The 14,230-nt window shown below is 36.5% G+C and overlaps 1 protein-coding gene across 5 annotated transcripts in view; it reads right to left on the bottom strand.

Moving 5' to 3' along the window:
* Positions 1-9,773: 9,773 nt before the first annotated feature.
* Stag2 (stromal antigen 2) overlaps positions 9,774-14,230 on the bottom strand; it is a 140,549-nt gene continuing 136,092 nt past the window's right edge. For all 5 annotated transcript variants that reach the window (XM_052738632.1, XM_052738624.1, XM_052738663.1 and 2 more), the window contains one exon: positions 9,774-11,695. In XM_052738632.1, the coding sequence (XP_052594592.1) occupies positions 11,672-11,695 (24 nt within the window). In that variant the 3' untranslated portion in view covers positions 9,774-11,671. The remainder of the gene's footprint in view (positions 11,696-14,230) is intronic.

Below are 14,230 nucleotides of genomic sequence, written 5' to 3'. Positions count from 1 at the left end.
GCCTTAGCCCCCTGTGGATTATAGCTCCAGGTGCTGACCCTGAGGAAGATTTCAACTTAGTTATGCTGTTCCATTGTTAATCACCGATGATTTTCAGCCCCAGATAACCAGCAATGATTGTCCCAGTAAAGGTTTAATTTTAATGGTGCTGTTCTTTTGTTAATCACAACTGATTCTTCAGCCCCAGTTTATTGAAACTACAGATTAAGACAGTATATTATATAAACAGCCTAAAAGAATCTCTGAGAGATTCTCAAACCTCCTGAAACTTCACAAGCCAGATCTACATCATCTGTACTGTTTTAAGCATTCTTAACCTTCTATGCTCCTACAGAACAGACCACTGAGCTTCGAGCGTTGATAGCTTTTCCAGCCCAAAGTTCCAAACATTCCCTAAAACAACATGTTCAAGTCTGTGATAGCAATACCCAATAATTCTGGAACCAATTTCTAAACTAGTTTGCTTTCTATTGTTGTGATAAACACTATGACTAAAAGTTTACAGTTCCTCATGAAAGGGAGTCAGGCAGGGCAGGCACTGAAGCAGGAAGCCAGAGGCACAAAAAGCAGTACTGGGCATGAAGGAGTGCTGTTTACTGCCACTCACATGAATAAACCAGGAAGACTTCCCTAATACAGTGTTTCCCCACTTCTTATGAGTTAAAATGGAGATGATCAACTTTGGAAACAATCTATTAAAAAAAAAAAAACTGCCTGCACTTTGGCCATGTCAATACCCATATAGTGAAAAACGGTATGTTATAATGAAACTGTTAAAAATTAAAGACAGAGTACCTCGAAAGCAGAAAAAGAAAGACAGCATGTCATATACAGATTCGGTTTAGTAGCAGACTTCCCAGCAGAAACCTTACAATCCAAGAAACTGTGGGGTGGCTTATTCCAAGTGTTGAAGTTACCTTTACCCACTTCCTCCCCTTCATCTGTTGTAACATGTTGATCTTACTCGTTCTGACAGGTAAAACGTAAAGAGAAATTTAAAAGTTGTTTTGATTTGCCTTTCCCCAATTTCTAAGCATGATGTACATTTTAAAAATATCTTTTTTTCTTCCTTTGAGAACTCACTGTTCAGACATAGTGCCCCCCCACATTGTCTCTTTTTCTTTCTTTCTTTCTTTCTTTCTTTCTTTCTTTCTTTCTTTCTTTCTTTCTTTCTTTCATTTTTGGGTTTTTTTTTTAAGACAGGGTTTCTCGGTGTAACAGCCCTGGCTATTCTGGAACTCACTCTGTAGACCAGGCTGGCCTTGAACTCACAGAGGTCCGCCTGCCTCTGACTCCTGAGTGCTGAGATTAAAGGTATGTGCCACCACCAGTCCCTTTTACTGTTTTTAAAATTCTTTATATATTTTAGATATTCTCTGTCAAGTATATAGGTGACAAAGATTCTCTCTACTCCATGGGCTTCATTTCATCTTCACTCAGTGGAGTGTTCCCTTAGCTATGCAATTTTTTTTTTTTAGTTTTATGAGGTCTGAATTATCAGATGTTGGCCTGAAGTCCTAGGCAAATGGAGTCCTATTGAGAAAGTCCTTCCCTACATCTGTATCTTATGACACAGCCTTCTTTTCCCCCTAGCAGTTACTAAAATAGGTACTTCTCCTTTTATCCACAAGTAAGCGTAATTCTCCTCTTCATCAAAGACATCCATCTCTCTTCCAACAGATGGAGAGCATCAAAGAAAAACCACATGCGGTCAACATGTAGAGAACTGACCATTGGGTGCCTAACCCCAAAGGATCCATCTACAACACAGCTCCTGTACCTAAGGCTCAGAGAACATCAAGGAAGACAGGGCAGACAGATCTTCCGAGCCAGAGAACCAGGAAATCTGCTGTGAGATTATGTCTCCTAGAATGTCAGAGAGACTATGCCATGAAATCTTATCAATATGGATGCCTTAAACAAGACCTGAACAAAGACAACAGGAATAGAGGGAAATCTCATGGGGCCCAGGCATAGACAAAGAACTGCAGGAATTAAGGAATGCTGAGAATGGTACAATTAGTCATTCCTAAGGATGAGATCCTTAATTGGTTACCCAATACCAAATAATCATCCCTGAAATCATATGCATATAAGCAACACTAATCAGGCTCAACATGTTGTATTTACATATATATGCACACGTATACACACACATACATATATACATATATAATACCAACAAAGAAAAAGCATAAATTTGAGAGAGAGCAAGGGGGTGTAAGACATGGAAGGGGTTGGAAGGAGGAGGGAAGAACAATGTAATCATATTTTTTTTTTAAAAAATCCAGGAACATAGGAATGAATTTAAAAAAAAAAAAAAAAGCAAACCTGTCAACCAAAACCTGTACCCACAAAGCTATCTTTCAGAAATGGAAGGGTAAGACTTCCCAAACAAAGAATGAGGGCATTATCACCAGAACTATAAGAAATGTTTCACATGAAGAAAGAGATACTATTTATTAACATGAAAACATATTAAGGTATATTTTCTCTTTAATTCACTAAGTACACACAGTCTAGTACAGAATCTCTAAAACTAAAATATTAAAGTTAAAAGACAAGTAATTAGGCTGCAAAGGATGTAGCTCTTTGCATAGCATAGCATGTGTAATGTGAAGCCATGAGTTTGATCCTCAGTATACAAAACAAAATTTTTATTGCATTTATTTATTCTCTGTATGCTGTGTCAACATGAGTATCATACTGTACATGTGGAGGTCACATGACAATTTGCAGAAATCAGTTCTCTCCTTCTACATGTTGGTCCCAGCATTCAAAATCTTATCACCAAGCTTAGCAGAAGGTGTCTTTACTCACTGAGTCATCACACCAGCCCAAGAAAAACAATTTAAAACAGTAGTATCTATAATAACCTTCTGGCTCCGGGTTTTTATTAAGACCAATTAGGATTCATGCTATACTTCTGAGACACAATATAAAACATGTAAATTGTAACAACAAACACAATAGAGGGTAGAATAAAACTTTATGTAATCCCAAGTAATGGTACCAGTCTATGTTACACATCACTTTATGTAGGCCTCATTGTAGTCACAAGAAAAAGAGCCATGCAAGCAGTCCTATCACACTTCACAAATATTGTCAACACAAACTGAAGGTCTGTGGGAGCCGTGCTTCAAGTACGTCAACCTTGTCATTCTTTCAATGGCTCTGATTATTAGGATTTTATCAGTATTTGAGATAATGGCATATCTTTTTAAAGGTCTAATAGCGGGCTGGTGAGATGGCTCAGTAGGTAAAGGTTTACTGCCAAACCTAAAATTCTGACTGTACTTGATCAACTCAGACACACTGTGGAGATAATAAACTTCTGTTAATTTTCCTCTCACCTCCTCACATGTGCACACAAACATCAGTTTTTTAAAAGTGGTCCAGTCATCAAAAGGATATAACCACTTAAAATATGTATCTGTAGCTCAGTAATAAAATGATTACCTAGCATACACAGGCCCCAGGCTCAATACCTAGCTCTGAAATCCTTAATTAGCTAATTAATTGAAATAAAATAAACGAAAACTGATAATACCAAAGATTCTGGTATGCATTAAAAACAATTTGAAGGAATAGAAATAAAGACCTATGTTTAAAAGACTACATGCCAAGAAAACTGATAATCAGAAGTAAATAGATACATTTCTAGAACCATACAACATACCAAGAAAATAAAAAAAGCTGAAGACACTAAAAATGTACAAGATTGATCAGAAAAAAAAAAATTCTTCCCATCAAGGAGAATCCAGAACTTGACAGTTTCACTGTTGAATTTTACCAAAAACAAAACAAAACAAAAAACCATCCTTTTCAAAGTCTTAAAAAAAACTAAGAGGAAATACTTCTTTAAAACAGATTTTTTGTTTGTTTTTGAGACAGAGTCTCTGGTAGCCCAGGCCGGCCCATGGGTAAAGGAAGTAACTCTTACATTTGTATAAAATAACAAGAGACTCCAAATAGCTAATACAATCTTAAGCAAAAAAATAGTACACTAGTTGATTAAAAAACAACAAACCATAGTATTCAAAATAACATAATACAAGCATAAAAACAAACATAAAGATCAATGGAACACAACAGAAAGCCTGCCCAGAAATAAATGCACACATTTGTGGTTAGCTGCCAAGTTCACAATGGAGAAAAGACAGTCATTTTAGTAAACAATTTGGAAAAACTGGATATTCACTTGAAGATAAAACTAAACCCCTACTTCATACACTATATAAAAATAAATTTACAAACTCGGGCCGGAGAGATCAATCAGTGGGGCCAGTGAGATCAATCAAGAGCTCTGATGCTCTTCTAGAAGATGCCACTTCAATACAGCCATTTTGTTCAATACAGCCATTTTGGAAATTAATGCGGTGGTTTCTCAAAACAATGGGAATCAATCTACCTCAAAACTCAGCTATATCACTCTTGGGCATATACCCAAAGGATGCTCAATTGTTCCACAAGGACACGTGCTCAACCATGTTCACAGCAGCATTATTCATAATAGCCAGAACCTGTAAACAACCTAGCCGCCCCTCAATGGAAGAATGGAGAATTGCTCAGCTGTTAAAAACAATGACATCAAGAAATTTGCAGGCAAATGGGACTAGAATAAAATCATTATGAGTGAGGTAACCAAGACCCAGCAAGACAAACACAGTATGTACTCATAAGTGGATATTAGGAGTAAAATACAGGATAAGCAACCTACAATCCACAACCCCAGAGAGGTAGATAACAGAGGGCCCAAAGAGGGATGCCTGGGTTTCCCTGAGAAGGGGAAATAGAAGAGATCTCCTGGGTAAACTAGGGGCAGGGATGAGAACTTGAGGGAGCCTGTTGGGTGGGCTGGGTGCAGGAGGCCAAACTGGGGGCAGGAGGGAGGGCTAGGGAGAAATCTGGTGTCAGGGAAACTCCCAGAAATCCACAAGGATGACCTCAGCTAAGACCCCTAGCAATAGTGGAGAGGGTACCTGAACTGGCCATCTATTGTAATCAGATTGGTGACTACCCTAATTGTCATCACAGAACCTTTATCCAGTAACTGATGGAAGCAGATGCAGAGATTCACAGCCAAGCACTGGGCTGAGCTCCAGAAATTCTCCTGATTTAAGGGAGGAAGGACTGTATGAGGGTGTCAAGGTCATGATGGAGAAACCCAGAGACAGCTGACCTGAGCTCATGGGAACACACGGACTGTGGACCAACAGTTAGGGAGACTACATGGGACCAACCTAAGCCCCTTATGTGTGTGACAGTTGTGTAGCTTGGCCTGTTCATAAGGCTCCTAGCAATGAGATCAGGACCTGTCCCGGGAGCTTAGCTGGCTTTTGAGAACCTGTTCCCCATGCTGGAATACCTTGCCCAAAATTTATAGAGGGGGAGGAGCTCGGTCCTACCTCAACCTGATATGTCATGCTATGTTCAAGCCCATGGGAGGCCTGCCCCTTTCTGAAAGGAGACTGAAGAGGAGTGGGTGGATTGGGGGGAGGGGTAGATGGGAGTTGGGAGTAGGGAACGGGAGGAGAGGAGGGAGGGGAAACTGTGGTCGGGATGTAAAATAAATGAAAAATGTTAATAAAAAAAGAAGACAACGCCAGTTCAATTCCCAACACACATACATGGCAGCTCACAACTGTCTGTAACTCCTGTCCCAGGGGATTCAATGTCCTTTTCTGGCCTCCACGATGCACATGGTGCACAGACATGCAGGCAAAACTCCCATGCACACATAAATAAATAAAGTTAAACAAATAAATTTTAAATAAATAAGGAAATTTACAATGGATTAAAATTTAAAGACCTAAAAGCATAGGAGAAATTCTCCAGGACACCAGTCTGGGCAATTATTGCATCTGACTGAAGAATACAAGAAACAAAAGCAAGCCAGGCAGTGGTAGCACATACCTTTAAACCCAGTGGTGGTGGCGCACACCTTTAAGCCCAGCACTCCGGAGGCAGAGGCAGGCAGATCTCTGAGTTCAAGGTCATCCTATCTACAGAGTGAGTTCCAGGACAGCCAGGGCTACACAGAGAAACCTTGCCTTGAAAATCAAAAACAAAAAAGTGTAACAGAAAAACAAAGCTATTATCAAAAGTCCAAGGAAGGAAGTATATGTAAACTGCACATCTGCCCTCAGTACTCAAAATATACAAGGAATTCATAAAGTGGACAGTAGAAAATCAAATAACCAGATTAAAAAATAGGCAAGTCTTAATAGATCTCTCTCAAATAACACACAGTGGCCAAGAAGTATATTAGACAGTGTTCAATATCACTAATAATTAGTAAATTCATGGAACATGATGTGGATGGCCCTAAAAATTAAGATCTACCATTATGATTCATCACTCCTGTGATTAGTAACAGCATACACAAGAACATTATCTCAAGTGACATGAGCCAGGCACAGAACAGACTCTATCTCACTTGTAATGTGGAGTCTAAAAAATCAAACTCGGACAAGGCAAGGTGATTCCCAGAGGCTGGGGAGGAGCAGTCTGAGGAAGATTGGTAAAGAACACAAAATTTTAATTAGAAGTAGTTTGGAATATCTGTTGCATAGATAACATATTGTTCATTTAAATAACAATGTGTATTACTGAAAAAGCATTAAGAGACTTTAAAGTATTCTTACCACAAAAAAATAATAAGCCTGTTAGCTTGGCCAATGTGTGAACACTTCAAAACATCAAGATATTATGATTAAGTGATTGACATCCAAATTATTAGATATAGTCTGTTCTCGAACTCAGAAATCAACCTTTCACCTCCCAAGTCCTGTGATTAAAAAGCATATACCAGCCGGGCGGTGGTGGCGCACGCCTTTAATCCCAGCACTCTGAGGCAGAGGCAGGCAGATCTTTGTGAGTTAGAGGCCAGCCTGGTCTACAGAGTGAGATGATCCAGGAAAGGCGCAAAGCTACACAGAGAAACCCTGTCTCGAAAAACAAAAACAAAAAGCATATACCACCATATTTTTAAAGATTTGAATAGTAAAAAGCTGTAAGATTCAAGTAACCAGTTGCTTTTATTTTTAAATCTTAGAAGATATTAGCTAGGCAACTATTTCCCCCCATCTTGTCCAACCCACACTTAGTTGCTACATGCAAGAGGGTCATTTATGCTGTCCTCCTGACCTGAAATTCTCAGCCTTAGTAACTTTACTCCCATTTTATCTGTCCCACCTGTCAGCTTTCAAGATGCAACTTAATTAGCAGTTTTTCTTGTTCATTATTGGCAAAAAGTAGACAGAAATGCTGTCTAGTGAACTGATAAACTGTTCTGTAATGGAATATCACCCAGAGTAGAATGAACTGTTCACACAAAAAACACGCATAAATATCAGAAATATTCCAAGCTAATACTTTTATACACAAGAACAATACTGGATGACTTCATTGATATGACATTCTATGACAGTGAAGTTTATTTAATCTATGATGGAGAGAACCTAACAGATGCTACCTGTACAGAAGGATGGAAGCACAGACTGGCTAAAGACCATAATGATACCTTCTGAACTGATAGTGATGCTCAATATTTCTAGGAGGGACTTAGGACAAACACTTTGTTTGTTTTATCGAGATGGGGTTTCTCTGTGTAGTTTTGGTGCCTGTCCTGGATCTCACTCGGTAGACCAGGCTGGCCTAGAACTCACAGAGATCCACCTGGCTCTGACTCCTGAGTGCTAGGATTAAAGGCGTACACCACCACTGCCCAGCTAGGACAAACACTATTTGTCAAAACAGCAAATATGAACCTAGTTTGCATATTTACCACATATAATTTTGTGCCAAATAAAAATCAAGTATTGAGTGCTTAGTGACATGTAGGCTGCAGTATCTAAGGAGGTAGTATGTCCATGTTTGCCATGTGCTTTGAAATAAACAGAGACAGCTTTCGTAGGTGGATCTGTACTAGTATCAAGTACAAAATGTACTTTTTTCATGATAAAATGTTAGAGGAAAGTCAACTGTCTTACAAAAAGGCTTCCTGAACACATTTACTATGATAACACCCTGTATGATATACATGATCAGATTTGTAAAAAGCATTACAACTGCATCTTAACTCCTAGGAACTGTATAAAATGGCAAAAACAAAGTCGACTTTGCTGTCTTTGGGTGTCTACCCAGGCAGCAGTGGGTAGTCAAGACAATTTGTTGATTTCAAGAGATATTTAATGAAATTTACCATGTAGTTTCCTTATAACCAAATGCCTTATGCTTTATTGACTCTATTTTGCTGAATCATTACAGCTACCACAATAATCTATCTGACCAGGTACCCAACCATAAATATTCTTTAAAAAATTTAAATCTGTTCAGTATGTGTATGCATGCATGCATCCATGTACATGTGACAATCAGAGAACACTTGCAGAGTTATTCTCTCCCTCTACCATGTGGGTTCAGATCAAACCTAGGTGATCAGGCTTGGCAGCAATGGCCTTTACTCACTAGGCCATCTTGCTGGTCCATCCTATGAAATTTTTCCCATTTCCCTTTGTGGAAGGACACTGAAGAAACCTCTCTTAAACTAGCCTTTTTATTCCAGTACCCCAACTTTTAAAACTATTCTACGTAACTTTTGAAGGGCTCAGAGCCCATGTTTAACCTCTAGCTGTTACAGAAGCCAGCAAAATAGCAGAGTAAATAAAAGCAATGTCTATTCACACTATTCAATTTTATAGCCAAGTAGATTCCTTAAAGAACTGTCATGCATGGCACAATGTATTGTATGCCATTTTACCTTTGTGCAATTTTTTTGTGTTTTCTAGTTTAAACCTGGAACCTGCTAAGTATGTAGGCCAGGATGTTCTTGAACTTGCAGTTATCCTCCTGCCTCAGAATCTGGAAGGCTTGGATTAGAGGCACGCATGAGCCAGCACCTGGTTGCACACATTTCTCAATATCAGTTTCAATAGTTTGTGAGACATAACACAGTCTGGGTCTGAATACCAGCCCCATCACTTATTACCCATTTATCCTTGTATAGGATTTGCTAACTTTGCTGTGACTCATTTTCTTCACCTCCTCTTGATCTGTAAAAAGAAGGAGGTGGGGGATAATAACATGTCTCATGTCATGAAGGTTTGTGAGTCATATAAACTCCTTAAAACAACGGCCAGCAATATTACCTACCATTTTGTAAGTTTAGTTCAGGACCACTGATGACAAAAGACTCCTTGTACGATTTACAAATCAATGAAAATGAACAATGTATACTGACAGTGAGAACTTTTAAAGGAGTGCAATGCAAATTTTATCACACAGAAGACACACTTTTCAGTAATAAATTCTTTTTCAAATGCTGGCTTTTACTGCCACATCATGAGCCCATTATCCAAAATAGATTTCATTAAAACAGGACTCCTTCCGGGATTTTTGTCCTAGCACTTATTTCAAACTTAATGCTTTTATTTCTTACATTTAACTGTGAGGGGGAAAAACTTTTTCACACATCTGGCACAGTAGGCATTCAAATATATCCTGAATGAACAATGCAGGCATTTCAAAGTCTGTTTAACCTATACCAGATAAAAATGAAAGCAATGATAGTTAGAGGATTCTATTGCAAACAACCCAACTAGGGATTTGGTCACATTTAAAAATATATGCTGATTTATTAAAAATATAATCTAGTGATTTGTTCTATAAATAATCCCACTCAAACAAATTAAAGCGTGATAATAGATATACTTTGTAAAGCATTTAGAATTACCCTCCCCTTTCGATTACAAGAGATAAAGCATACAACATACTGTAGGTTTATTTTTATTCAAAAAGTTACTGTCTCAAGACATAAATACAAATCAGAAAACAGTACAATTAGGACAATAGAATGTGGAGGACAACAGGTTAGAGTAATATATAAAACATTTTTAGCTGGTTGAAAACAAAGCTGTAAGAACTGCTTTCACAAAGAAGTACTCCTTTCAAGAGTGAGAAAAAAAATCACCTTAGGTTTAAAATCATATATACAGTCCTCTCAGCAGTTCTAGGAAATGCAGTGGTGTGTAAAAGAACATATGCAATACGTTTGCACATAACAATGTTTGTTGATGGAAAGTATGTTAGACAAGTCTGGTTTTATTCGTTAACCATGAATTAATAAAATAAGTGTATTTTGTGGTCTTTCAGCTAACCTATGGTTTTTTGGCTACCACAGCCCAATGCTTGTTGATTTCCTGACTCGAAAAACCAGAAGCCTTTTGGTATCCACACATCTGAAGATATTCTTGTATTGCAAGCATATTAAGGCATGGAATGATTAAAATAATATACCTCAAGAACTGAGAGACGACTGACAAAAGATAGATATACATGTAATATAAGTTAATATTTTGTTTTAAACGATGTCTAGCTGCCTAAGCCTCGCAAAATGAGTTGATGTCAAAATGGCAAGTGGCCACTTTCTGTTTTAAACTAATTCATTTGTGAAAGGACATAAAATGAAGTTTAAAGCTTAGCTTTCAAAGAATATTATGGGTTATGAATTCTATTATCCCATCTAATTTACATACAGAGGAAATGTACTGTAACCTGTTAGAAGTATCTTTAACCTGAAGACTGCTTGCAAAGACAGATAGATAAAACAATATAAAATACAAATTTAAAAATCATTTTAAAGCATGAACAGTCATGCTTTTCTATTTTTAAACATTGTTAAACTTTCAATATATTTCTGAAACCTCATAATTTTAAGTTGGAATTTAAAAGTAAGAAAAAACTAAACAAACTGCGCAATTATAAAATCAGCACCAATTTATATATATATATAATTTTATTTAAAATTTAGATCCCTATTCCCACACTCTAATAAGCTGTATAATTTTTGTTTAGAATTTTTCTGCAAACATACTACAATAAGCTTCTTTTATTTGGAGACAAAATACAGTGGCACTACTGGAAGGAATATCACAACATTACATTTTTATCTTAAAGGACAAGCAAACTTTCAGGGCTGATATGGGATAAGCATGTTTGAGACTGGCTACCTTCTGGCAGTTCACTGCATCTGGATATTTCTGAAAAGTATACAGAAGCTCTTGGATTTTAAAAATATCTTAAAATACATTTTAGATGAAAAAATTGTAAAAGTTCTGCTTATAAGTTTAACTTTTTTCCACAATTACAACATTTAAAACAAAGTTTTGTTGATTGATGTTTTAAGCATTTAAATTTTGAATGCTAAAAACAATTCTATCCTACAATTTCGGGGTCAGGGAATAAATCCATCCTTAACTTTTGTTTCATGGATGTAAACAGAAATCCAGCAGAGGTCATCATTATTTAGTACAACCAGTAAATAAATGTGAGAAGATTCTTATCTGTACCAAATACTTCTTCAGATTGTTATATTTTTTTTAAAAAAGCATGAAATAATTCATTTAAAAGCCAACTAACAGCGCATAAATAAAATATTTACTTTCTAAGAAAAACTGTAGCTTATCATCAAATTGTTTACTTGTCCTTTACTTTTTTCAGGCAAACAAAACTGCCCCTCAATGCACTTCATCTTGGTAAGCATAAGCATGTTATATTCTCCTTAGAGAAAAATCTGTACAGAATTTCACTGTATCTACCAGACTTTATTTTAAAATTTCCTCTTCCACTTAGAAAATGACTTCACCACAGATTTAAATGTGTACTGGTATTAAAACATTGACACCCCAAGAACCTAATGAGAGAGGGAAAAAAAATCTCGTTAAAATAGTCATTTATCTCTTAATAAAATCTGTAACTATTACAACACTTAATCAGTTATATTAAATAAAATACTAATAAAACCACTATGAAAGTGTCTCTTCAGATATATAATTACAAAAATAAAGTGATCATTAATAAATAATAAAATAACACTAGTATTCATTAAGATGTCAATTAACTCATGATTGTTATATAATCCCCTAAAGCCTGAACTCAGCACCTGTTGAATGAACAAATAAATGTACTTCCCTGCATATCCATCTAGCAAGGGTTCACTGGAAAGAATTTAAGAAAGTCTTAGGAACTTAGCCATCTGTGCCCTCAAGTGGGTAGTTTTTTTTTGTTTTTTTAAACAAGCATATATCTGAACATGAAGGCCAAATAAATAAATAAAAACAAAAATCCAAGAACAGTAGTTACATAAAAAAACTAAAAAAATTTCATTAGAAAAATCTGTTCTGTGTTAATGAACAGAAGTATAAATTTTTAAGAAATCAACTTAGCTGAAATCTGAGCGAACTGAGTTATACTGGTACTTCTTCTTCTTCTTTTTTTTTTTTTTTTTTGGTTTTTTTTTGGTTTTTCAAGACATGATTTCTCTGTGTAGCCCTGGCTGTCCTGTAACTAACTTTGTAGACCAGGCTGGCCTTGAACTCAGAGATTCACCTGCCTCTGCATCCCAAGTGCTGGGATTCAAGGCATGCGCCACTACCGCCCAGCTATACTAGTACTTTTATTTCTTATGCATTCCAGTTACAAAAAGATTAGTAGGCAAAATCTGATAATAATTTGTCACTAAAATGGAATAACTCCACCCTTTTAATTAAAGCAGCACATAACTTTTACTGTATATATTGTGTTAAATGTTTCCATTAAAATTCTACCACTTATTAAACCAATTAAGCAAAACTTAAGACTACTGTAAATGAGTAAACAAGACCGGCTAGCAAACCCAGAAGGAAATGAGAGTGAGATCACTAAGGGTTCAGCCTCCTCATGACTGTTCTCCTGTTTATTTTTAAACAAAAGGAAATCAATGTCTTGTAGCAAATTATCAAGTAAAGTGTGTGGACTCTCCAGTAATGAAAACAAAAAAGAGTCACACATTCTCCATTAATCACAACTTTTCATTCCTTTTCCTTCCTGCTTCTCTAAGAAGTCTCAGGGTTCTCTTATTGGTTAGTCAAGACTTGGGAGGTTAGAATGTTTCCATTAAAGAGGCCAGATGATGTTTACAAGTGTCTTCTAGCCAAAATACTCTATGACTTTGAGTTAGTAGAGCTCTAATTACTGAGGAAAGGGTAAAATATTTATCTGTGCATTTTGCCTGCGTGTATATATGTGTACCACATGAATGCCATGTCTGTGAAGGCCCGTAAAAGGCATCAAATTCCATGGAACCAGAGTTATGGGCAGTTGTGGACCACCATCCATGTGCTGGGAATTGGACCTAGGTCCTCTGGAAGAACAGCAAATGCTCTTAACCACTGAGCCATCTCTCCAACCCAGTCATCAAATTTTAATGTAGAGAGATACTATGATCTCAGGTGTTTTTCAAACAGAGTAGCTAATCTAAAAGCACCCAAACAGCTGACATTCATTTTGTTTTATACACACTGACTCACACCCAGATTTCCCAGTTAGAATATTAAATTAGCTTCATTATATTGAGCTCTCCTTTTCGAATTTTATGCTTACAGATAATTGTAGTAAGAGAAACTTAACACAAGTAACACTATTTTCTGAGTTAACTCATTATACCTACTTCTGATGCCAGCAGTAATAAATACTTGCGCATGTATTTCAAAGTACAAATATTAAACTTTGAAGTGTTATGCAAATACTGGCAGGAAAATGACCATGTCACAGGAAATAAACCAATTTTGTTTCCAGGTATGAAACCAACTATATTAGTAAACTAGAATCCTATGTGTATGCAACTCCAAAATGATATTCTCATAGTTCGTATACTACCATTCCTACACAATGTGAAAACCATCTCCCAAACGATAGTTGGGATTTGTTTAGAAGTAGCATGATGTATGTATCTATTAAGTGCTTTGAGTTACTTCACTTAGAATTAGAGAATCTTAGAACTGGCATTAAAGGGATTCAAATCCCAGTTTTATTATTTTGGTGGCATTTATCATAGGTTAGATTATTCTGTATTTACTGTAAGAAAACAGATTTTTTTAAATTTAGTATCTTCAATTAATCCTGTTTCTTACATTATGATTAAGACACTATGAACTACAAAGATATCTTTTAAAGTCATGGAAATTTAAAATAAAGAGTCGAAGACTTCTAAAGGTACCCAAAACTTAAAAGCTAACTTAAGCACTCAGTTATGTGACTGCTGCCATCATGTGGTAATGCTATAAAATTACATAGATATGGGCATATGTGCTCATTTCCTTATTTCATCATCACAGGCATCTAAAACATTATCAAATTAACAAAGTCTACTATCCATTTCCAATATTCATTAGATGTGATAAAGTTGTAG

The sequence above is a fragment of the Peromyscus californicus genome, unplaced genomic scaffold (genome assembly GCF_007827085.1).
Source record: "Peromyscus californicus insignis strain IS unplaced genomic scaffold, ASM782708v3 Scaffold_10__1_contigs__length_136768540, whole genome shotgun sequence".
Lineage (NCBI taxonomy): Eukaryota > Metazoa > Chordata > Mammalia > Rodentia > Cricetidae > Peromyscus > Peromyscus californicus.
This window is presented reverse-complemented; position numbering and strand designations above follow the sequence as displayed.